Source organism: Pelmatolapia mariae, linkage group LG18 (genome assembly GCF_036321145.2).
Source record: "Pelmatolapia mariae isolate MD_Pm_ZW linkage group LG18, Pm_UMD_F_2, whole genome shotgun sequence".
NCBI classification, from domain to species: Eukaryota; Metazoa; Chordata; class Actinopteri; order Cichliformes; family Cichlidae; genus Pelmatolapia; species Pelmatolapia mariae.
This window is the reverse complement of record NC_086243.1, coordinates 10,830,991-10,855,000: the sequence shown is the minus strand read 5'-3', so window position 1 is coordinate 10,855,000 and position 24,010 is coordinate 10,830,991. Positions and strand designations below refer to the sequence as shown.

The 24,010-nt window shown below is 43.3% G+C and overlaps 1 protein-coding gene across 1 annotated transcript in view; it reads left to right on the top strand.

The window, feature by feature from the left end:
• Positions 1 to 24,010, top strand: part of LOC134617264 (uncharacterized) — a 42,245-nt gene that overhangs the window by 11,621 nt on the left and 6,614 nt on the right. The window contains exons 19-68 of the mRNA XM_063462470.1: positions 1 to 178; positions 496 to 587; positions 833 to 1,002; positions 1,108 to 1,261; positions 1,355 to 1,431; positions 1,525 to 1,705; positions 1,787 to 1,942; positions 2,535 to 2,668; positions 2,792 to 2,950; positions 3,098 to 3,281; positions 3,440 to 3,651; positions 3,877 to 4,065; positions 4,310 to 4,452; positions 4,539 to 4,698; positions 4,797 to 4,880; positions 6,144 to 6,281; positions 6,473 to 6,589; positions 6,689 to 6,781; positions 6,923 to 7,137; positions 7,265 to 7,458; positions 7,547 to 7,801; positions 7,897 to 8,126; positions 8,278 to 8,442; positions 9,427 to 9,504; positions 11,523 to 11,894; positions 12,244 to 12,597; positions 12,749 to 13,084; positions 13,159 to 13,290; positions 13,399 to 13,551; positions 13,848 to 13,964; positions 14,059 to 14,232; positions 14,433 to 14,637; positions 14,959 to 15,113; positions 15,205 to 15,317; positions 15,423 to 15,504; positions 15,684 to 15,821; positions 16,171 to 16,333; positions 16,475 to 16,590; positions 16,806 to 16,952; positions 17,440 to 17,553; positions 17,724 to 17,840; positions 17,929 to 18,087; positions 18,359 to 18,520; positions 18,975 to 19,137; positions 19,225 to 19,412; positions 19,500 to 19,592; positions 19,697 to 19,901; positions 20,280 to 20,467; positions 22,957 to 23,054; positions 23,346 to 23,530. The exon at positions 1 to 178 is cut by the window's left edge and continues 5 nt beyond it. Coding sequence (XP_063318540.1) covers positions 1 to 178; positions 496 to 587; positions 833 to 1,002; positions 1,108 to 1,261; positions 1,355 to 1,431; positions 1,525 to 1,705; positions 1,787 to 1,942; positions 2,535 to 2,668; positions 2,792 to 2,950; positions 3,098 to 3,281; positions 3,440 to 3,651; positions 3,877 to 4,065; positions 4,310 to 4,452; positions 4,539 to 4,698; positions 4,797 to 4,880; positions 6,144 to 6,281; positions 6,473 to 6,589; positions 6,689 to 6,781; positions 6,923 to 7,137; positions 7,265 to 7,458; positions 7,547 to 7,801; positions 7,897 to 8,126; positions 8,278 to 8,442; positions 9,427 to 9,504; positions 11,523 to 11,894; positions 12,244 to 12,597; positions 12,749 to 13,084; positions 13,159 to 13,290; positions 13,399 to 13,551; positions 13,848 to 13,964; positions 14,059 to 14,232; positions 14,433 to 14,637; positions 14,959 to 15,113; positions 15,205 to 15,317; positions 15,423 to 15,504; positions 15,684 to 15,821; positions 16,171 to 16,333; positions 16,475 to 16,590; positions 16,806 to 16,952; positions 17,440 to 17,553; positions 17,724 to 17,840; positions 17,929 to 18,087; positions 18,359 to 18,520; positions 18,975 to 19,137; positions 19,225 to 19,412; positions 19,500 to 19,592; positions 19,697 to 19,901; positions 20,280 to 20,467; positions 22,957 to 23,054; positions 23,346 to 23,530 — 8,187 coding nt within the window. The remainder of the gene's footprint in view (positions 179 to 495; positions 588 to 832; positions 1,003 to 1,107; positions 1,262 to 1,354; positions 1,432 to 1,524; positions 1,706 to 1,786; positions 1,943 to 2,534; positions 2,669 to 2,791; positions 2,951 to 3,097; positions 3,282 to 3,439; positions 3,652 to 3,876; positions 4,066 to 4,309; positions 4,453 to 4,538; positions 4,699 to 4,796; positions 4,881 to 6,143; positions 6,282 to 6,472; positions 6,590 to 6,688; positions 6,782 to 6,922; positions 7,138 to 7,264; positions 7,459 to 7,546; positions 7,802 to 7,896; positions 8,127 to 8,277; positions 8,443 to 9,426; positions 9,505 to 11,522; positions 11,895 to 12,243; positions 12,598 to 12,748; positions 13,085 to 13,158; positions 13,291 to 13,398; positions 13,552 to 13,847; positions 13,965 to 14,058; positions 14,233 to 14,432; positions 14,638 to 14,958; positions 15,114 to 15,204; positions 15,318 to 15,422; positions 15,505 to 15,683; positions 15,822 to 16,170; positions 16,334 to 16,474; positions 16,591 to 16,805; positions 16,953 to 17,439; positions 17,554 to 17,723; positions 17,841 to 17,928; positions 18,088 to 18,358; positions 18,521 to 18,974; positions 19,138 to 19,224; positions 19,413 to 19,499; positions 19,593 to 19,696; positions 19,902 to 20,279; positions 20,468 to 22,956; positions 23,055 to 23,345; positions 23,531 to 24,010) is intronic.

Sequence of the window (24,010 nt, the reverse complement as noted above, 5' to 3'; positions counted from 1 at the left end):
ATGTGAGTCTCTCGGCCAGGATGGGGGTTGACGGGGCTCTGGGTCAGGCTGCGGTGGAGTGGGTGGCTGAGCTGAGGAGCTCCACGAATCTGGACGGCAGCATCCAGCTGCAGGAGGGGCAAGATTTCAGGGTCACGCTTAACACACCCGAGGACTTAATGGACATCTTCTCTCTCAGGTACACATTTAAAAATTTCCCCTAATAAATCACCTGTTTTAATGAACGTGTGTGTTTTTGTGTGTGTATTTACTTAATCAAAAATCCTTGTTAAGCATTAGGAAACAGTTTAGAGAGGGTTGAAGTGTATCGTGTGTATGATGCACTGTAAAATCTGTCAGTTACAGGATGGACTCAGGATTCCAGCTGATTAATGGCATTACCGTAAAAATTATTTAAAAAACATGAAATACGACTAAAAATTTGTTATAGTTGCTTTGTTAAAATTTAAAGACGGGATTGAGAATGAGTGATGATCTTTTTTTTGTTCTCACCAGCTCGAGAGTGTTTCAGCTCAGCGGAGACCACAGAGAGGAGATAAAGGGGCCAAAGAGTCGAGTACAGAAGACCACCTGCACACCAAAAACCTGTGAGTTCTACAAAAGCGGTGCACTTTTATGTGTGTGTGTGTGTGTGTGTGTGTGTGTGTGTGTGTGTGTGTGTGTGTGTGTGTGTAGTTTAATTAAGGAAGTGCACTTCACTCTCCTTTGTTAACAAAATCACAATCATATATTATATGTTTAAAAAATTAATCTGACGTTGTTTGATTCAGTTCATTAACTGCCTTTCTCTGATTAGTTATAGTATTATAAGTACATTTCTGGTTCCCTGCAGGGTCCAAGATGGTGGGTTGGCAGCTGTGCTCCAACACCTCTTACCCATCCCTTGCCACAGGTGTTCCTTTCCTCCCCTCTGGACCAGTGCACCTCTCCCTCAGACTGCTGAAGCTGGACAGAGGCCTCCATTACTATCTGCTTGAGGCTGCTTACTCAGTACATCATCAGGTGTCAGACAGCATTAAAATATGCATCCGAAGCCCTTCCACTGAGTTTATTTTATCTGAATAAAGCTGATTTTATTATTTAGTCTCACAGTGGTTTGTGTTTCAGAGAGGGACCTGGCTTCCCAGGGAGGCCTCCATCCACCTCCTGCTAGCCACTCCTCAGTCCTCCATCCCAAGAGACATGTCTCTGGATCTGGCCTTCAGCCCTCGCAGACTGCTGCTGAAGATCATTCATCCTCTGAAAAGCATCCATATACATGGTCGGCCAGACGAACAAGCTAAGATCACACCCGGTGTTTGGATACATTTATGAAAATGTGTTTTGTCCTGTTTTTTTTGTTTGTTTGTTGTAGGTCAACTTGAGCAAGAGAGGAACACCAAGTCAGGAAAGCTGGAGCTCATGATTGATGGTGTTCATTATTACATCATGGTAAATATTGTTCTCAAGTTCTCAAAAATACTTCGATTAGTTTTATCTTAAATAATTTCTCAGTTCTAAAAACATGTATATCATCCACCGCAGGGTTTGATGGACACCCAGACCTTCCTGTCGGAGCAGAGGACTCGCTACCACCTTGAAGCCAAGATGGCCCCTGATCGACATCCCATGATCCTCTCTGCTAATATAACTCGTGGGCTGGGGGGCAAAACAAGCTTTTCTGCCACTGTGAAAAACGTGTTCAGAGAGCCTGCATCGCTGCTGGGTACTTTTAAACTTGTCTCTAAAATCTCTGCTACAATAGATAGTAGATAGCAGAAAACATGCAAGTGATGTGTACTTTTAGTGGCCCTGGAACGCAGGCGGGATGGCAGCAGCAAGCAGTACTCTGTGGAGGCGGAGCTCCTCCTACCTGGTGTAGTCGGCAGCAAGACGCTCGGGGTGATGGAGCAGAGGGGCTCACTGTGGAGCTCTGTGCTCAGGCTCAAGTATGGTTTGGGAGGTGAGGTTTAGTTTGCAGATGGTACAGGACACTTCAAACTGTTTATACCCCAAAACACAGTCCTTTAAAAACAGGAGTATCTACTTTCATTAAAAGTTAACAAATATCGCAGATTCTCTCTTTAAAGTTTTGTTTTTATACTGTTTAGATTGATTTGTAATGTGTTTGGTAGCATTCATGTGCCTGACGTTTTTTCTGCAAACACAATAGCCCAAACAGTTTTGAATGAATTCTGATCAAACTTTGTAGGTGTGCAGAGTGGAGTCATATTAACAATCCATTCAAATTTGGCTAACATCCACCCAAGCCTTCGAGGTCAACTCAATGACTTATTGGTCGAAAATTGACAAAAAGCTTCTAACTTACAAACTATGATTCTTACAAGAGTAAGAAAATACCATATAAAGATTTAAAACATCATGTCACATTTGACCTTTGACCTCTCCATCAAGGTCAATAGATTGATCTCAAGGTCAAAGTGATAACAATGCTATATAGAGCTATTTAAAACTATGGAGCAGAAAGTTGTTCTTATCAATACAATATGTCTGATATGTCATCACTTTCCTATTTTATTTGGGCTTCCCTGCAGCTGATTCTCGCCACCTCCATCAGGAGTGCTACACATCTCAGAGAGTGAGGAGCGAGAGGGATGCAAACCTCACATACATCATGAGAGCCGATCATGAATTCTACTGCACCAGCACCGCTCCTATTAACCATAAGGTACCTGCAGACACATTTAATTTGAAGCCGCACTGCTTCATTTATTACAAACAGCATAAGCTGGCAGCGCAAGTTATCTCCGGGTAATCGAAAGCATTCCGGTTGTTTGTGCGTCCTTCTCAGGTCCACCTCAGGCACGAGGAAAGCTTGAGCCATGTTAAATCATCTTTGGACATTAGCTACGGCAAACACTGGGATGAGATAAACAACAAACGCACGCTTCTCCTGAGCCAGTCTTTCAAAAACCAGTCCACAGAGAATCACACCCACTACACTCTGGAGGTAACCCGACCTGAATTCACAGCTTCCCGTTCTCTTTGTTAGCCCGGGGGAGGCTTTTTATCCCAGATGACTTCCAAAGCAGCAGATTAATATTTTCTGTGGTCAGAATTAATACGGCTACCTTCCCTCTCCTTAATCTTATTCCAGTTCAATCTCCAGGCACTGGAGAAAAACATGAACTACAGGACTCAGCTACTACACTCTCACCTGACACAGCAAGGCTCTGAGAGAAGCACTCACTTAAAAATCAATTACAACAATCTGATGCCGCTGGTGGCTGGATTTCACTGGAAAAACCCTCCTAAAGATGCCCTGCACAAGATATGGGAGGGTAAAAACAACTCACAGCCATCTTACATTACAGCATGCTTAAGGTCCACACTCTCTTTTCATATTCCTAAGTTATATTTCTTTGATATACTAAATTATTTTTTAAAGTTTGCAGGAAGTTGCCTATCAGGATTACTTATTTTCCTAATTATCGTTTAGGATCGTTTAATATGGACACACCATGGCTGTACATTTACACTGCACATAAGTTAAACCAGCTGCAGAGCCAAATGCTGCAGCTGACCTCTGAGCTGACAGCCAGCAAGTGGCTGACCATCCGTAACCTGGTCCTGGAGGGTTTTTACAGGGACAGGGGGAGAGAGAAGGAGGCCCGATTGGAGCTCTACACGCCAGCAATCACCTACATCCAAGTGAGGAGAGAATAAAGTGCTCTGCCTGAATCTCACCATTTAGTTATTAATCAAATAAAAATAGATTTTTGAATTTGTGGGTTAAAAAAAAGTGTTCAAGGCGACACTTAAATAAAATCACTTCCACACTGGAGTGAAGTAATTATAAAGATAAAAAAGAAATATTGTGTGTTTATGAAAACTCCACTTTTAAAAACATACACCTCTTCCTCTGCCCTGCCTCAGGCGAGGGGCTGGGGTTTGCTGGGGAAGCGGAGTGTGAAGGCCTCATGCTCCTTGAGCTCGCTGTGGACTCCTCCCCTCCAAGGAGACGTTTCTCTGGAGGCCTCTAAATTCAGCCACACCCTGCAAATGGCCTCCACCTATGGCAAGCAAAATGTAACCCTCGCTGCTGCCCTGACCGCTGCTGATAAGGTGGGTGGAGACGCCAGGCTGCTTTTGTGGTTTGGGCGTGTTAAATGTGTGTTTAATTATAGAATGAAGCCATCATATTGTGTTGATTGTTAAAGTCTGAGATCACAACAAGCATGAGAGATAACCCGTAACCACCAACTGTATTTAAAAGGCCAAAATCGCACATTTTGATAGCGTAGGGCCTGAAAAGGTTAAAGGTTGTGCTGTAGTAACAAACCTGCCCTTTGATTTGGATGTGATGAAGAATTTGAAAAAGAGGCAAGGGATTCTGAAGATGACCTACACAAAGCCAAAGAGTCTACCCACTGAAGTGGAGCTCGAGGGAGTAGTAGAGGAGCTGAAGAAGGACAAGAGGATGTATAAGAAAACTGCCATGCTCCAGCTCAGGTCTGTGCCGTAACTTACAGATTACAGATGTTTTGAGAAATGACCGCAAGAACATTGTTGACTTTAATAGTCTCCATCTTGCACAGACAGCCCTTCCAGACCTTTCCTCCAACTCTCCTCCTCTGGGAGACTTTCACCGTCGACCTCCTCAATGGCCTTTACGTCCTAGAGTCCAAAGCTGGTTTCAGTGACAGCAGAGAGGTCGTCCACACCCTGACCCTGGGCTACCGACCACCGAGCCCTTTTGTAAGTGCTGTGTAAGCTAATAATTCACCTGGGCATTTGAAAGAGTGAAGTGGGCTGTAAACAGTGATCCTCATCTTTAAATGTGATCTCATATGTAGGTTTGTTCTGCACTGATCCACCCTTTCAGCGCTGACGCTATTCCATCAGACTCGGAAATCTGTGTGACCGTAACCAGCAACCAGGTAACCTGCCAACCTTTAAAGGAAAAAAACAAGACCTAAAATAGAGAGTAATCAGCTGAACCCCAAGAGAAGGCCCATTGTCTGTGACTCCAATGGGTCCATCACTGCAAGTGCTCCACACTTTAGCATAATTGGTAAATCAAGATCTAAACGATGAGTGAAAGATTATGTGACATTTTAATTTTGCTGTCATGTGACTGTAACTGGTGAAAGACTCATTGGCAGTTTTTGCAAACACTTGATTAAGATAACTTTAGAAAGAGAACAAGAGAGCATATTACTCCCATAGTAGCCTCTCTTCATTGGCTCCCTCTTAAATCCAGAAATTGGCTTAAAATCCTCTCCTCACATAAAAAGTCTCAAATAATCAGGCCCATCTTAAAGACCTCATAGTACCATGTAACCTCAACAGAGCACTTTGTTCTCAGACTGTTGGCTGACTTGTGATTCATAGGATATTTAAAAAGTATCCTAGCCCCTTTAGGCCCCTCTTCTATAGAGCTCTCAGTTTGGATTCGCAATACAGACGCTGTCTCTGCTTTTAAGATTAGGCTTAAAAGGTTCCTTTTTTTCTGCCTCTATATCCTTGATTTGCTGTGCTGCAGACCGAGACTATTGAGCATTTCTTTTTTCACTCACTATGTTTTTAAATCCCTCTTTACGTTTAATTATTAGTTACTATTAATCTCTGGGTCTCTTCAATGATGTATGTGTTGTTCTCGCTCTCTCAGCACTCTTCCCCCCCCCCCCCCCCCTCACCCTCAGCTGCCCCTCCCTGAGGTTTCTTACTGTTAAAAGGGAGTTTTTCCTTCCCACTCTCTCCCCATATGCTTGGTTGTAAGGGGTCATCTTATTGTTGGGGTTTTCTTTCTAATACTGTAGTGTTTACCTTACAATATAAAACACCTTGAGGTAACTGTTATTGTGATTTGGCGCTGTATAAATAAACTGAACTGAACTGATTGTATTTGTTATTTTTTTACTTTATCCAGTATCTTTTGAAACACAAGTGCCTGAAATATATAAGTTTGGCAATTGTGCAAAAAATATGAAATCATGACGAGGTCAAGAATTTAATTAACATGGAAATTCAATATTTTTAGGCTGTATTTATAAAGCAATACTGAAAAGTCCAAAAGGTTCAAAAACATTTTCTTGCTATTGTCACTTTACCAGTCAGAATAGTGTAGATGGATAATAGTGGAACATACTGGCAACATTCATGTATCAGATGTTGTTTCGGTTTTGTGCACTCTTCTTCAGAACCAGAGAAATATACAAGGCAGGTTACGAGTTGGAAGCAAGGAGAGACTGACTTTCTCAGGGCAGCTTCAGCTGAACCCTACGCATTCAACTCACCAAGCAATAAAAGTTAAAGGCAACTTTTTCCATCAGCTCCAGGTAAGCGGGCTTCTCTCTATCCTCAGAAAAGTGTTTAGGTTAAAGAGCCGTGTTTGTGTGCATGATGCACTGTACGGTGACCGCAGTCAGCAGTGCAGTAAATGATGTACGTCTGCTGCTGACAGTGAACGGTGTGGTTTATAGTGACAAGGCCAAAGTTATGACCGGTTAATCTGTTATTGCTTTTACAGCTGCAGCTCCCCTCCTCTGCTTTAATAGAGGGAGATGTACTTTGGACCCCAAAAAACAACAATGACTTTGATTACCAGGCCAAAGGGAAACTAAGAATAGAGCGGCAAGAGTGCCAGGTGAGTAAAGCAAACACCTTGTGCATTTGATGAGCAGCCATTTTTTAATTAAGTTCTGGTTTCTAAGGCTTTTGTGTTTGTTTTTTAAATTCCTGTCAGCTTTCTGTGCAGCTGAATGGAACATCAGGCAGAGTTGGTCTGTATTCATCTCTTCGTCACCCCTTCAAATCAAAGATTCCCAAAACATTAGAGGTGGGCTGATTGGCATTATTTTTCCTTTAGCGTTCTAAAAATACACATGTTAAGATCTTGCAAAAAATTCAGGTTATGTGAAACATTTTCATTTTGGGGTATTAGTTCAGTCGATTTACTGTTTGACCTGTCGATATGAAGGCGTCTGCAGACATGTCGATGGTGACTGGCAAAGGGAGCAGCTCGGTGCGTGTGAGGGCTGACGGGAAGGACAAGCTGAAGCTGAATGCGGACATGTCCCACTACATGCAGAAGGGAGACAGAGCTGTAGGGCTGAGGCTGAACTTATCCCAGAGCCTGCTACCTACAGCCACGGATCTACATGTAAACATAGCAGGGAACGTGTCCTCAGACAGGTTTGTCTGTTATGTTATTTTAAAAAAGCCTTTAGTCTAGTCCTCAGTAACTAACTCTAACAAAACTGCTTTCTCTTATGGACCTTTGACCTCTTTTCCATGATCGTCTTCCTCCTGTCTCCTCCAGTGTCTTTCTAAGTGGCTCCTTCACACAGGGAATGCAGGCTCTGCTGGCCCAGCTCAAGGGGTCTTTAAAACACTCACAGGGGATCCAGATGGCTGTGACAGGGGACTTGAGGCACACGGTGACCAGCCTAGATTTCCTGCCTCCAGTCCTCGGGTTGGATGGGGCGTTGGGGCAGTCTGACAGTTTAATCGAAGGTAGACCATAACCTGTGTCCTTTACTTTAAACTTCCCTTTGCCTGTAAAGCGTCGCAAATGACATGTAATGCATGCGTGTTGTTGCAGGACAGCTGAGAGTTAGATTGATGGAGACGGTGTACAGCGTGGAGCTGCAACACCAACGAGGTCCCGGAGAAGCTTTGGAAGGAGATGATGAAGAAGGGATGATTGGAAAGAGGTCCCACAGGACCCACGACTGGCTGTGTGTTTGGTCCGGGGAGGAGCATTTGTGTGTGAATGCAAGCCGCCAGCAGGGGAATCAAGGGACAGGAGAGGTCTACACACGACTTTCTCATTCTTTCCATGTGCTCAGAGCCACAGGTGATCATTGCAATATCCAAAGAATACATACGCAGCACTTTCTACACATGTATATATGTCCCTGTCTCTGAGTTTCCCTTGTCTTCTGAATACAGGTGTACCTCCTAACAGTAGTCTTGAGGCTAAATGGGCACAGGAAGGTGATGGATTGTCAGTCCTGGGAGAGCTGCAGGTTGGACTTGAACATCTTAGAGCTGAGTTTCATGGAGGCAGGACAGACCACACGAACCCCCAGTGGGTATTCTCCTCTAGGCTGCAGCACCAAGTCGAAGCCCTGCTTAAAAGAGGCCTGGCACCCTCCTTTGAGGCTAAAGCGCATTACCAGGTGCAGGACTGTCCTTTATTTTTTAATTCTTACCAAGAGCATAAAGTAGTCGGAAAGCAATTGCATTAATAAGTTATCTTTCTCAGGAGATACGGTGTATAGCTGTAGGCTGCTTTCCTTTATTCTTACATTTTTTTTCTCTCTCTCTTAGTCAGAAACAGAAGGACTGGACACAGGTTTGGTCCTTTACATGGAAGATGTGAGAGCTGCTGACATCCTTTTAAAAGTTGGATCAATAAATACAACACCTATTTTGGTAGTGTCTCTATGGCAACAGATGAAGCTGCTCCGAGGACTCGTACCCACTTCCTTACAGGTATATTTAACACCACTTACACATGTAGACTGGCAGAATTGGGCTATCACTGTAAAAGGAAAGCTGTGATTACTTCTTTGTACCTACCCATGATCTTTAAATATGTGAGCATCCAAAAGGTTGATGATCTATGAATCTATATTCAGAGAAAGATTACAGATACAATAATTTAAACTAATCTCAAAATGGATAAATGCAAAAAGGACACAGATATGGATCTGTGATCTTCACTTACATTGTTAGTTCCCTAAGATAAACAGAAATCCCTACATGACCAGCTATCTATCCATTTTCTTAACAGCTTGTCCATGTTAGAGTAATGAAGGTGTTGGGGTGGGGCACATGACTGATGAGTCACCAGGCCATTACAGGTTACTATAAAGAGAGAGACAGTCACAGCTAAGCCCGGTTTAGACTCACCGATTAACCCGACATGCAAATCTCCTGCTAAACGCTGCACCTCCGCTCGCTGTGTGACAACAACACTTCTCCAGAAGCTTTTGAACACATTTTTTCTTATTTGTTCCATGAATGAAAAAATGTACAGTAAAACAAATCTTTGATGTGCCAGCAGACAGTTTTTGTTTCCACAGGAAAGAGCCAGACTGGCTGTCTGTAGCCCTTATGCTGAGCTACGCAGATGCTAGATGTATCTTTTGTGTGGAAGGATGAAAGATTAAAGGATTTTCTAGCATCACTCTCAAAAACAAAGAGAGCCTTTTTTAATCAAATGTCAAATATTATTTCATACAAGGCAAAAGTTTATTCTGTTATGACTAAGAGCACTCAGTGATCATTAGTGTCTTAAAAATCACAGAAATACTGTTCAACAGTAAACATATGTGTTCCATAACAAGGGCTCAGATTATTATGTTATGGCACTGCAATATTTTTATGTGGCTGGTCTAAAGTTCAGTGATTCCTCTTCCATCTCCTCCTTCAAACAAAAAACAAACTTTGCCAACGGGGGTTTTGTTTTCACAGATGAACTGCACAGGGGACGTCACCGCAGACCGGCTCTCCGCTCACTGCTATGGAAATGTGGCAGACAGCCCCGTGGAGGTACGAGCCTTTCGCTCCTATAGACCACACAACAGGCTCTGCTATGGCCTCTCACTTGCTCACTTTAGGCTTAGTGCTCACGCTAAAGCCTGTTACAGTTCCAGTGGCCGAAAGGAGCTCAGAGCTAACCTCACTCATTCTTCTGTGCTCTTACTTACATATTTGGGGGTTCCCACCACATCTGGTGTTAGGTTCCTCCTCCGGCCTGGCCCTGAGAGGTGGGTCCTGGGGATGGGGATAGTGGTCAGTCCGTGGAGAGCAGATTTGAATGTGGGACTGAGGTTGGAGAGACCTGGGCAGTATTGCTGGCACGGGCTTCTTGAATATGGAACCCACAGTGCTACTCAAAAGGCTACAGTGACAGGACGGATGAGCCTAGAGAGGTGGTGCCACATCTTGGGAGATGTTCGTGTAGTATGGGACTCTTTGAGATCCAGTCTAGTCATGTCCCTTCGATGCACGGGGGTGGGGCGGCTGGTCTGGAGGCAGGTTAAAAGCATAGAGGGGGGTAAATCACATAAAGCCTCTTTAACTGTGCATGCACAGGGAGGAAAAGATGGACTCAAAGGATCTCTGAGCCTTCAAAACCAGCAGGACTTCCTTCAAGGCCTCTTGTCTGTCTTCCTAAAAAACCATAAAGCTGAGCTGGGTTGGAGACTCCAGCACCAATGGGCCTACCTTGGAACAATCATCCCAAACAGATTGGACTGTCATGGCTCAGGTGAGCTTCTTGATACCTCCCTTGCTGGAAGCGCTCGAGTCTCTGTCAGCACCCGCTCTGCACAGATGAGGATCACTGCTGCCTGGGAGCCCTTCACATCTTTCAGAGCTGTACTTCAGCAAAACCTGCTAGCTACTGCTCGTGTACCACAGGAGCTCACTGTTAGCATGTTGACCTCAGCAAGGCAAGCCCAGTTTGAGGTGGAAAGTGACGTGTGCTCCATGCTTCTCCTGACCAGTCAACACAGAGGAGGAACGAGCAGGAGGAGAGGGTGGATGCTTTTTGCCAGACAGCGATGTGTCTTACTAAAGGTTAGAGAGGAAACAAGGAGCAGTTGAAGGAAACTTGTTTCCCACCTGAAGGAAAGCAAAAGAACATCTTCAGTTTGGAGATGACTCTTTGTTTTCCACTGCAGTGTGAACTGCATTGAAAACACCAACAATGAATAAAAAAAGCTCAGTGGCTTCAATGAATGGTAACTTTCTAAGGACCGGTCACTTACAGGGCAACATAAAGCTTTAGCTGTGAAAGTTCAGTCTATCCCCATAAAATATGTTGCAGATATTTATAGTCCTCTTGGGATCTATTTTGATCCGCTTTGATCAATTTAACCTTTCCTCTAATGCTACCATCAACTGAAAAATAAAATGTAAAATTAGAGAAAAAGTGTATCCATGGGTACAATCATAGAGCAGTATATCCTGTGTATCCATTTAAAAAAACTGTAATTTCTATAGAATATAGTAAATTAAAAAAATACTTTTCTGTCATTTAATTTTGTAATCATTACCTAGTTACATGTGTCATGAATAGCCACTGGGAAGGCCTTATCAGTAATGATAAGGCTGTAAAACTTATGAAAATACAGTTAAAAGTCTGAATATCTGCCTTCCTTCACATTTCCTAAAGCTGTCCAGTGTGGCGGGATTAGAGTATTTGCCAGGCCGATTCTGGCCCCCCCGTCTTATGTTTGACACCCGTGGTCTAATCCTCTAGATAAGACGTCCACCCTTCTTATTAAACTCTGAGAGGCTTGCTGTACTTACACTGGGCTAATTAAATCCAGCAGATATCTGCCTTTTAGCTGAAATATTAAACCACCTAATCAAAACTGTGATGCAGCAAAGTATTTGCTCTTCTCAGTTCTTTGTCCATTTGAATATATTTGAGCTACATTGTTGGACTGAGATTTTAGGACTTTACATACACCTCCTTGCATAACTCACATTTTTTTTGTGATTAAATATTTGAACTGAAGGGTTTCTATAAATGTAATCTTTTATTCCCTCCTCTGTAGGCTCTCCTGCCTCCACAGACCTCATTCAACGTCTCCATCACTCGGTCTGGCTGTTCCACAGATCTCAGCACTGTCCTGCAGGCTGAAGGAGCACAGAAAGGCAGTCTAAACCTGTCTCTAACTTGTGATCCTCAGCTTAGTCTCCGGGCATCTGTACAGCACTCAATTGAGCCAATAAAGAAGCTGCAATTTCCTACCCACGGAGAGCTATTCCTAAACGTCTCAACTGCCCTTCTGCCTGGTGTGGAGGTCGGCCTGGAGGTCAGACGTTGTTTCTTTAGGGGTAACGTAGGGAAAGTCAAGGCTTCACAGACAGAGACTGAGCAGACTTCTTACATTGTTAATGTGAGCAGCTTTTGTCCTTCTCTGCAGGTGAGTAAATCTGTCAGTTGTGTTTAATACAGCTCGTGGAAACCTAAACTAATATGTTGAAGTTGTTGAATCTTGCTGTCACCTTTAACTGTAGTGATACATACATGTTTCTTTCATCACAGTTAGAAGAACTGGAATTTCGTCTGTAACTCACTCATGTTTATGTTAATGTAGTCTCCTTTGAAATACAGTTTCCAGCCCATTAGAAGATCAAATGTAAGCTTGTCATAGCAGCAGAGCAGAACAACTCCACTGATACAGCTACAAGCTTGTAAAGCTATAAAAACATTTTGAAGGGTATTCGTCTCTCAGAAGTAATGATTATGCTCCACCTGTGTTTGTGCCTTAGGGAATGAAACTCCCTGTGTCCCTGGCTCTGCGGGGCTTACTCAAGGTTATTCCTTGCCAGCTGACTCTGTCCGCCTCTGTGAAGGCGGATAATCAGAACCTCTCTCTAGACATGAGCCAGTCCTGCAGGAGTCCAAACCTCTCTGGGGCTCTTACTCACTCCTTTCTCTGGCTGAGTGGTCAGGGTCTACCACAGATCATTTCTATAGATGCTAGTGCTCCTAAAGGCCCTGAACAGCCTGGAAGTCTCTTCGTCAAAGTTGGGACGTGTCACATTAGAGCCACTCGAGTTGTGGAAACCAGAGGACAAACAGAGTGGCTACTGGCTCTGGAGTCTATGTGCCCTCTGTTACAGGTTGGATCTTTTGAATGATTAATAAATCATTTTTGGATTTTGAAAGCTGCATGAATCCTTGTTTTTGATTTTTCTATCAATACAGTCAAAGACATATTAGAGAAATAAGGAGTTTGACTGTTGCTCACAATGATTTTTTTATTCATTAAAGGCTAATATAAATGGCTCAGTGCAGCAGGATCCTCGGGGTATCTGGACAGTCATGCTGGGCACTGATATGGAGGGCAGAAGGGGTTTTCTGAGGCTTAATGCAAGGGCCTGGCCAGAGCTCAGTGTGGATGGTGAACTCAGCCATGACCTTCCTGCTCTCAGAGATCTGCCTAAAAACAGCAGACTGAGACTAAGCAGCAGGTCAGGAAAACTACGATTTGACGCCGAAGCCCTCGTTCAGATGGAGGAGTGTGCCGTCACAGCCAGTGGAGCTGTGATGTCCCAGCTGGGCCTGCAGGGGTCGCTGATGTATCACAACAACTGTACAATGATTCAGGTACATACTTAATGATGCACATAGAAAAGTATTGCTCATCAGATCTTTAATCACTTCCTGTTTGTTTTTTATAGAAGTTGGGCAGTCCAGACAGGATGCAGGCCTCTGGGTCCCTGGTTGTGTCCTCAACGTTTGCTGAATCCCAGCTCTCAATGGCGATCGACAACGCCAGGTTGCAAACTTTAGTGTTGATCAATAAAACCAAGGTGTGGGAATATGTCATAGAAATTCAGAAAGTCCTGTCAGAATTGCGTTTCATTTTATTGTGATTCATGAGACATAAAGATGTCTAATTACTTTTTCTTGTGTTGAAGGACGAAAATGAAGCGACTCTTAATCTAAACCACTCTGTGCCCCTGTTGAAGAAGCTGGGTCTCCCGCTAAACGCTGCAGTGACAATAAATTCTGGGAGTCACAGGAATGGTTCACACTTTTACACATTCAACAGCAGTGCAGGAAATCAAATGGTGGGTCCAGAATGAGCGCACAAAAACTGTTATTCAGGTGAAGTCAAGGACAGCCATAGTGGCTCAAAGCTGCCAAAGACCCAACATATAGATTAATATACCTTTACTCGAAACATAAATAATATAAAACATTATATGGAGACAAAAACAACAGATTAAAGAAAATCAGAGAGCTCAGATGTTTATCTGTGTGTGGTGCTCAGGTGTTAGTGGAAGACAAATGATGAATTAAAATGTGGTAGTTTTTTGGAATTTCTATAAAAAGTGTTGCTGTTCACGTTCTGAATTCTCTGCAGGTAAGTCATGCTGTGTCTGTGGCAAAGACGTCTGACACAGTGAGAGTAAACAGTCATTTTAGACACACAGTGAATTGTCTGAAGAAGCTGGGCGTCTCCGTCAACAACAGCATCCGGGTAGGAAACTAAAAAGGATACATGACCGTATATCACGGCACCTGATTTAACTGAGATGAGCGTGCACTAAACCCTGGATGGTGACTGTGTCCAGGTGGAGTTTGGTTCTGCTGAGGGGAAAGGCATGAGCTTACAGTCCCAGTTTGGTGGTCAGCTGGCAGGACTGAGGCTTAAGATGAAAAATGTTCCCATGACCAAAGAAATAAGAGGAACCATGTGGCACAGCTGGTCATGGCTACACGACAGAGGCCTGCCATCTAATATAGAGGTACCTATGTAATGGCTCTACATACAGACACAATGTTAACCTACTTCTATGACTAAAAAAACATTTATTTTTATGTTTCTGGTGAGCTGAGGTTTGCCTGTCTCAAAACATCCTATTAATTCACGAGATGAATGACAAAAACTATTTTTTTCATTCAAGTAAAACAAGTTGCTTTCTTCTTTTACTTTCTTCTCTACTAGGGTCTTTGCTCCATCCAAGGAACCTCCTCTCAGCATCAGTCCAGGGCTCAGCTCACTGTGGAGGGACACAAGCTGCTCACATCTGGCTTGAATTTCAGTGGCACCAATGGACATTTGTCTGTTCTCCTCTCCTACTCTCCTCCAGCTTTCAATCAAACAAAAACTCAATGCAATTTGGACGCCGTCCTCACTGCTCAGTTCAAAGGTCAGACAAAAAGTTGGGTTTAACGTTGTTCTTTTACTTTAGTCATCTATTTTATTTTAATCTTCATCCCAGTTTCATATTTTCATGCACTTCTTGCTTCGTATTTTCTCCGTTTGGCTGCTGACCGCTTTTGTCTTAAATCCTATCCATGAAGTGCAATACTGCACAGTGACCAGCAGATGTCAATCTTTTACTTTATAAATTGTTTTATGGCCGTACCTCTTCTCCTGCAGAAGCAAAAAGATGCTTTGGCTAAATGTTATTCTCATGAAGGTGTGATGACTCTACCCTGAGGCAGTGATGCTCTGATACCCTCCACAGGCCCTCTGAGGAGCGCCTTATTAGACATTCGAAGCCAGGATTGGAGGGTCAGAGCGGTGGGGGATGTTGGTGGTTGGGGCGCACATGGAGGAACTAAGGAGGCCAGAATCACACTGAAACAGACAGTACAGGGACAAGCCACTCCTGCTTTTCAGGTAAGGTCAGCACGCACCTTTAATCCCAACATCTTCGTTCTTCTGTGCTCGCAGTCTACTCTCATATTGTTATCGCTGAATGTTGTTGCAGGTGGAGGCCTGGGGAAGACTTACTGAGTCACAACTGAGGTGCTCCATGGCTGTAAACCCTGAACTCAGCACCTCACTTGCACTCATTGTCCAGGGACACCATGTCCCTCATAGGTACTGTTAATACACATCAATCACTCACTAATTAAAAAAATTATTGTAAGTTGTCTTTGTGCACATTGTGCGCACACTTAAAGTGATAGATGTCCTTTTGTTTAGCAAGGACCTGATGGTGAAGGTGGTCCAGAATATCCCCACAATGCTGGTCTACCTGCCTTCTCAGATCAATGTCCGAACTCAGGTGAGTTTTTCAGTTCTCAGAGGAGCTCTTTTTGCATTTAACTGGAGCTCAAATAAACACACACTCTGCAAAACACAATCTGTGCATCACTGTCCAAATCCTCTGTCAAATTACAAATGCACTGCTTTTTTTTGGCTATCCTTTTAATGCAGCACCTTCTTCTCTCTTTCTGCCTCCAGTTGAACCACTCTCAGTCCACTGTGGTGGGTTTGGTGGAGGTGATGTCAGGCAGGAGGAAGCTGTGGGCTGTTGGAGAGCTGGCAGTGATAGAGAGCGGATACAGGCAACTTCTAGAGGTCAAAAACTCGTACCCACAGGTATTTCTGAGCTCAAATGTCTCTTCACCAGGAATACAGTGTGTGCACAAGTTTACTTAAGAGTTTTATCAAGTCACAGGTTACAGACACGTTTCACTGGCAGTGATGGATGGTTGTTCAAGAGGGTTATCATATATTTGCGTCCTATTGTTTATAGACAATAATAATAAAAATAATAATGCAATGGCCTCTACGTTATCAGCAGATGCATTTCACCTGATTTTGGGAGCCATTAAAAAATAAAACTAATGAAAAAATTGACTTTCTGGGTCAAAATCTGAATGTTGTTTCAGTCCACACCCTCAACATGAACATGTATCCACATCCTAAATATGTTTTTGTTGTGTAGTTGAAGCCACTCCCCAGGACTGCTGCAGTGAGGACAGTGTACGAGGCTCGGAAATGGAGCTACCAAGTTCAGCAAGCTGCTGTGTGGGGAAGCCAGGAGTTCAGCTTGTCTGGTCTGTACTCTGCTCCACCAGCACTGGAGATGGGAAACCAGACAATCAGGGGTAAAATGTATTATTTCAGCAACACTTGATCTTCGTTGTTTTATCTGCAAAGGCCATGTTATAACTTAAAGAGAAAAAAATAAAAGATAAATCATGAAGCTAACTTAAGATGCTGAGTCTTTCTCTCGTCCCTGATGTTAGTTCAGATCACCTGCATCCCCCGTTTGACTAATTTGGATGTGACGCTGGAGCGTTCGCTAAATGCAGGACTGGATAGTGTGTCGCTGGACTGGATGAGGCATGGACAACTGGAGCAGGTCAGACTGTACAAGCTGTGTCATGACGCAAAAAATGAAATTAAAACAATGTTGATTTCTCTCTGCTATCAGCTTTCCTTCCTCTTTAAACTCTAAAACTGTAACATAACTAAAAGAAAATGTGTATGAAATGTATCTGGTTATGATAGTAAAACACAGATCATTCAGGCATTAATAAACTGGATTTCTTTTCTGCATTATGGGGTCGTCTAAAGGTCAGAGTTCTGAGCTCGTGGAGTCGCTCGGAGGACATAAATACAACCAAACTGGAGCTGAAACAACCATTCACCTCTGTGCTCAGACACCTGTCGCTGCACACACTGACCCAAAGCTCACACAGAGACCGACGCAGCAGCCACCAGGTACAACAGGAGCTTCACACAGTTGTCTTATATTTCGTCTGCGATATTGATTTCAATGCAATTTATTTTTATTTAAATAGCGCTGAATAACATAAACAGTCACCTCAAGGCGCTTTATATTTTAAGGTAAAGACCCCACAATAATAGAGCAAAAACCCCATCATGCAACCCCCTATGAGCAAATAATTGGCAACAGTGGGAAGAAAAAACTCCTTTTTAACAAAAACCTCCAGTAGAACCAGGGTGAAGGAGGGACAGCAATCTGCTGCGACCAGTGGGGGACAGAAAACAAACTGTGGAAGAGAGCCAGAGGTCAATAAAATGACGGATAAACACATAGACAGAATTGCAGTAACCCCTTCAGACTACAGATACATTTTTTTACCTAAAGTACTAATAAATGCCAATAAATGTATAAAAACTGTAACAATGATAGGGGTATAATGTTTGTGTGTGTGTCTGGGGGGGGGGGGGTATCTGTATACAGGCCCATTTGTCATGGGACGGTGTGGTCCCTGTCAACGTTTCTCTCAGCCTGAACAAACAGTGGCAAACCAATTCCAGCAGGGGGCAGGCATGCGCTCTGTTTACAGCCCAACAGGTCGGTAAATACTCCACAAACCTCTCATGAGTCACCAGTCGTGTGCAGAATAGTCAGGAAGTTTGTGGAGCATCAAGTTACTTAATGTGTGTGTGTGTGTGTGTGTGTGTGTGTGTGTGTGTGTGTGTGTGTGTGTGTGTGTGTGTGTGTGTGTGTGTGTACGTGCACAGATGGCCGTGTCTTCTGCTAAAGGATGTGTCTCAATGGCACATGAGGGGAACTCATTTTTCCAAAATGCAGAATTAAGATGGGACAGCAGGAGCCTGAAGCAAGGCATAAAGTACCAGGTAGTTAGTTTTATGCGCTGAAAGATGTTGACATTATATGATAAAAGATCAATAAGAACATCTGTTTATGTTTTCTTGATGTTTCCAGAAAGCTCACCGGGGAATGCACAGCTTTCAGGTTAATGTTGGCCTGGACAGAGTCTCTCCAGCTCCCTGTCCCTCACACACACTACTGGCCAAAGTTCAAACCAACCTCAGGGACCGCTTAGAGCACATTGTGCTGCTGGGCCTCTGTCCTCTACAGCCTGTGAGTCCACACATCAGTTCTCACTGCTTTCTTTCTTTGCTCTTCATATTTGGAGACATTATAAATTGTTAAGAATAAGACTTGATGCGGTGATACTGCCACACCTCATCACTTCTTGTGTTAAACTGGCCGTCTTTGGTCTTGTCGGGTCAAACAGTTTTGTGTTGAGCACTATATATATATTCTTTGTTTCCCTTGAATGACCTGCAGAGTTTTTCACTTTCCTCATCTCCTTTCTTGAGCTCTTGTTAATTATCTCTTTGCCTCTCAGACTCTGTCGTGGTCAGGATCCCACAGAGTGAACTCAGGCGAGGAGCTGCTTTACACTCAGTCCCAGCTGGCAGTGACAGGACGACCGTACCATTGCAGCTTCACCCTCGCCCTTACCAACTCCTCCACTCTTCACGGGACCAACATGTCTCTGTTCTCTGAGGTAAACAACTACAAGGACTTGGTGGGAAATTTAAAATAGTTCAAGTATTGTTAATTTCAACAAAGTTGGAAATTAAAAATACTTTTGTAAAATCGTTGCTGAATACATGACACGATTCACCTGCAGGACCTTTACAGCCCACTCTTGATATTTAATATTGTGAGAAATGGGCTTTTGTGCATATTTCTTTGAGAAGGCAAGAAAGGGCAAGTAGCTACACACACGCATACCGATTTCACTAAGCAAAATTTTGTATTACGACTGCTAAATTTGTTCAAAAAAAGAAACGTGTTTCTTCTGTGGAGTTTGGAGTCACTTCCTGCAGTCGCTGCTGGTTCCTAACAAGGATTCCAGGAAATGATCGAAACATAGTGAGATATTCGACTAGCCTTCTTTTTGTAAGTCGGGGTACTACTAATTCTAAACATGCCTACATTTGTTTCACGCTTTACAGTCTAGGATGGGTAATTGTAGTGTGGAAGTGAGGGGCAGTGCCCTGTCTCAAGTCAAGGGGTCAGGTCTCCAGGTACAGGCCAGACTGGACGGCAGAGAGAAGATCTGGCTGAACGGTACAGTCGAGGGACGATGCCTGCAGACTACAGCCGGTCATATGAATGGTAATGCAGAAGAACCTTAGCCATGCATTAATGCCAAAATATATCAAAATAAAATAAAATAAAATGAAATTGTCTCTTGCTGTGCAGGTCTAGGCCTCAGTGAGGATCTCACTGTAGCAGTATGTGTGGGTGTAAACCACAGTTTGACGCTGGATGTGCAGAAAAGAAGGGGCAGTGGCACATCCAAAACTCTGGGCAGAGTGTTTCTGGGAACAGCCAATCAGACGCTAATGCTGAGAGCAAGTGGCTGTTTGGAGAGTCTGACTGCAGCAGAGGTGTCGCTAATGGCATGAACACATCCCAGTGTTTGCTTTCATGTGAATGGCCTTTTTTTAAAGTGGTTGTTTTCATTCGGTTCACAGCAACGGGCGGACTATTTGAGCTCTCAGATACAGATTAAACTTACGGAGAGAATCAAGGCATTGCAGCGTCTCCTCGTAGACTTTAGAAGACAGGTAACCACATACACACACACACACACTGGAATTCTTAATGTAATAACAGGAGCTTTCTTGGATTTAACTGCTGTGCTGTTTCTGTTAATCCCCCACCACTCCAGTCCAAAGACAGTCAGCTGCTGCAGGAGCTGAGCGCTCTGCCTCTCCATGTTTCAGAGCAAGCAGAGGCTCTGCTGGGGAAGAAAGAAAGAGGCGTGCTGGCTCTGTGGCAGAGGAGCCCGCTGCGTCACTTCTTGACCGACAGCCTGCCACGCTTTCTGAGTCTGCTGCAGCACGCCTCGCTGCTGGGTCAGCAGGAACTTAGGAGTGAGTGTGGAAAGACAGAAAGCTTACCAGAGCTTCAGGAGTGATGCATTCCAGTTGTGCATACATGATTAATTTAGTTCTGGTGAATAAAGAGATGGCCTTTAGTTTTTGAGCGATTGCTGTGCCGTCACCAATTGAATTTCCTTAAAGAACTCCAAACATAAACTAATCTTCTCTCCCTTAACTTATTTACCGGAAGCATGAAAAGCATCTCTTCTGTCTCTCAAGGCATTATTTAGCAAATTTCTCTTTTTGTGTCATCATCGATGATCACATCTCTTTTTGTGGTCCCTTGCGGTTTCCTGTGAGTGGTTCTGAAGTATGTATACTCATGTGAAACTGTGAAAACGTGTACCTCCATCCCTCGTTCTACCTCAGGGCCGCTTGCCACTCTGGCGGGTGTGTATCAGGATGTGAAGGGTCAGAGGCTGGAGGCGATGTGGAGGGAGGCTGTTCTGCAGTGGAATGACAAGCTGGTGGAGGTCCTTCCTGCTCTGCTGGAGAACCCTCAGCTCAGACTGCTGTCAGAGGCCGGTGTCACCACGCTCAGCATCGCACTGGATGTGGTGAGAAACTGCACTCTGGTGCCTTTTTAAATGTGCTCGATGAGGTCTTTGACTGCGTTAGACAAACTAAAAACCTTATCAAGGCTGTTGATAAGTGTCTGCCTTCAAATTAGATCAGACAGTTAGTTTCATAAGTTTTTGGACAGTGACAAATTAATTGTCCACAATTGTAGTTTTTGCTTCTGTGCACCACGACAGTGGATTTTAAACCAAACGATTGAAGTGCAGACTTTAAGTTTTTAAGGGGTTTAACAAAAGCATTCACTGTATAGGAGTTACAGCTATTTTTATACTACAGGCTTTCATTTTCAGAAGTTCCAAATTAATTGGACAAAACTAATATGATTTCAAATATAAAGATAGTTTTTAATACTTGGATATTCATCCTTCATACTGCCTGAGGTCTACAACCCATGGACATCATCAAATGTCGTGTTTCCTCCTCCCAAAATGCTCTGGCGGGCCTTTACTGCAGTTGCCGCTTGTTTGTTGGTCTCTGTGCATTCAGTTTGTATTTAAGAACTGAAAAGCAAACATTGAAGCATTGAGGTAAGTTGCCTGATTTGGCCACTGAAAAATATCTGAGCAGAGAGTGTAGCCCTGCACTATTCATCATTCATTTATCCTGCTTCTTCCATCAGCAGTCACATCATCAATAAACACCAGCGATCCATATCCACTGGCTACGGCGGTGTTTTGCTATCCATATGCTTCACATCATGAACTGTTTCTCTCCTTCTCCAGACTTTTCTCTTCACATCATTCTGGTACAAATTAAGCTTGGTTTCAACTGTCAATTTTCTTTTATTTTTCCCATAAGTGTGCCAGCTCACTTAGACATTTTCTGGCCGAAAACCCAAAGTCTGATCTGGCCTTCCAGTTCTTGAGTTTGTGGTGGAAGTAACCCCGCCGTATGATTCATGTGTCAGGTGTCTCTTGTTTTAAGGCTTTGACAATGATACACCCGCCTCCTCCAGAGTTTTCTTGAATTGCTGTGATGGTTTTCCCGAGCCAAAAAAATAATTCTGCAATCATCCACTTTAGTTGTCGTCTGTGGTCTCTCAGACCGTTTGGTGTCCAGTGCATTCCTTCTTTTAAAAAATGGACCAGATTTCATATTTGGCTACTCCCAAAGTCTTTTTTTCTCTTTGACAGGTTGATTTTGGGTTTTCGGTCTAATGATGGCCTGAATTATATCACTTTGAGCCTAATATTGTGAGTTCCAGTAAAAAGATACCAAATGCAAGTTCAACACTTGGATTGTTCAACCATCCATCTTCTTCCACTTATCCAATTCAGAATCATGGCAGGGCTGGAGTCTATCCCAGCTGTCACAGGGTGAGATGTGAAGTACATACTGGACAGGCTGCAAGTCTGTTATAGGGCTCGTACAGAGAGAAAGACAGCCATTTATGCCTACAGACAGTTTAGAATCACCGATTAACCTGGCATGCATGTCTTTGAACTGTGGGAGGAAGCTGGAGTACTTGGAGAAAAACCACACAAGCATACAAACTCCCAAAAAAGGCCCCAGCCAGTCAGAGGATTTGAACCCAGAAGCCTCTTGCTTTGAGGTAACAGTACTAACCACTGCACCGCTGTGCCACCCTCACTTGGTATCAGCTCCCAATACCCTGTCTACTTTGTTTGTCATGGGATCATAAAGGAGCAGGCCTCACCTGGCCATGAAACCGCCTGCCTGTCAAATGCCCAATTGGATTTGAGCCTTGAAATATTGGGGATAATGTATGAAACACGATGTAATTCCTAAACACTTAATGCAGCACTTTTGCTAAACACCCTGAATTAAATGTCTGAGTGAAAGTCTGCACTTCAATCACATCTTGATTGTTCAGTTTAGAATACACTTACATACAACTCTGACTAAATACTTTCTAGCCAAAATATAATATGGTGAGAAATTTGGTAAATGCTGTTTTATTTATATATATATATGTATATATATATATAGAGAGAGAGATATATATATATAGATATAGATATATAGATAGATAATATGTTATAAAACAGCAAAGTCATTTATATTGGCAAAGTGAGATACGGAAAACATCTGCATGCAGTAAAGCGTAGTGTCCAGTCTGCTGGGATTCTTCTTCCCTCGCTCCCGTGTGGAAAAAGACAGCTTGTAGTGATGAGCTGTTTATGCTTTAGGCTGGCCCATATCACATTTTTATCCTACTACATAATGTTTATTTGATTTATACTTATTTCTTATAATGTTTTCACATCATAATAAAAGAGAAAGGGCATACTTTCATACATACATTATTAGTATGAAACATAGCAGCTGTATATGTAAAACATAGAGAGGGATAGATTGTTTTGATGTACAACAGTTGCTCAGATGTCACGATCTCTTACACCTACTCTTCCTCCTGTGCCTTTCACATTGTTCCTATCCATTGTTTGTTTCAGTCTTTGCTAAAAGACCTATTTGAACCTGATGAATGTGTCAATGTGTCAATCAGGCAGGCCAGCATGCCTACCACTGGATTGAGACCAGGCTGGCGATGGCTCTGTCTGGAGTCAGAAAACGGCTTGCGTCAGTCTACAAATTCTTCCCCAGGTACTGCACATATCAGAGTTAAGACAGCTATATCCATGTTTTGTTTTGGGTTTTTTTTTGAAAATGGTCAGTTTATTTGGGTTCACTGCAGGTCCAAACTACATGTCGAATTATAGTCACCGAAATGCTCTCGAAGCTATGTGCATCTAGATGTTCGTACCTAAAGCTGGACCTGTTTAAACTTAAGCAATAACTCGATCAAGAAATTTAAAGATCAGGTTTTGATCCAGAGTACAACTGATGGATAAAAATGATTCCAGTTAGATTTTTTTCCTTTGTTTTTCCTTTCAGTGAATGTTCAGTGATTGTGTCGGTGCCGCTGCCACAGCTGTCCCGGTCAAGGACGGCCAAAGCTGGGCTGATGGAGATCCTCCTGGAGGAGTGGATCCTGAGACCTCTGCTGACCCTCGCCGCTGTCAGACCCACTGCCGAACTCTACCGCCTCAAAAGGAAGATCATGGACAGCCCCTTCACACGTAAGGCACCATTTTAATTACTTAGTTTTACACGTTTATGACAGTGCTGATCAATTTTACTGAGACCGTATTGACACAAAGTGTCGAGGTGTCATAAACGCTGATGTTTATTACGGGTGTACAAGTCATGCTGTTCTATTTTTTTCTCTTTTTTCTTGGATCTTTTGTGATTTCCTGGATGTTTTTCTGTGCTTAGATGACTTTTGGAAGGCACACTACTTCTGGAAAAGTTCACTCGGTTTTTAATCTTCTCCATTTGTACTTCATCAGTCCCAGAACCTCAAAAAGAACTTGTCACTGTTCCCAGGCTGGTGTATTTCAACTGTACTCTTCTTCTGTCTTTTCTCAGATCTCGTTTTAAATGTTTTATGTGAGGATTTAACTGACAGGTCTGGCAAAGCAAGCCTCAGTATCTGCACGGAAACCAGCTGTAGCAGTACCAGCCTGGTAATTGTTGCAAATAGGACCTCAGGAGGTGCC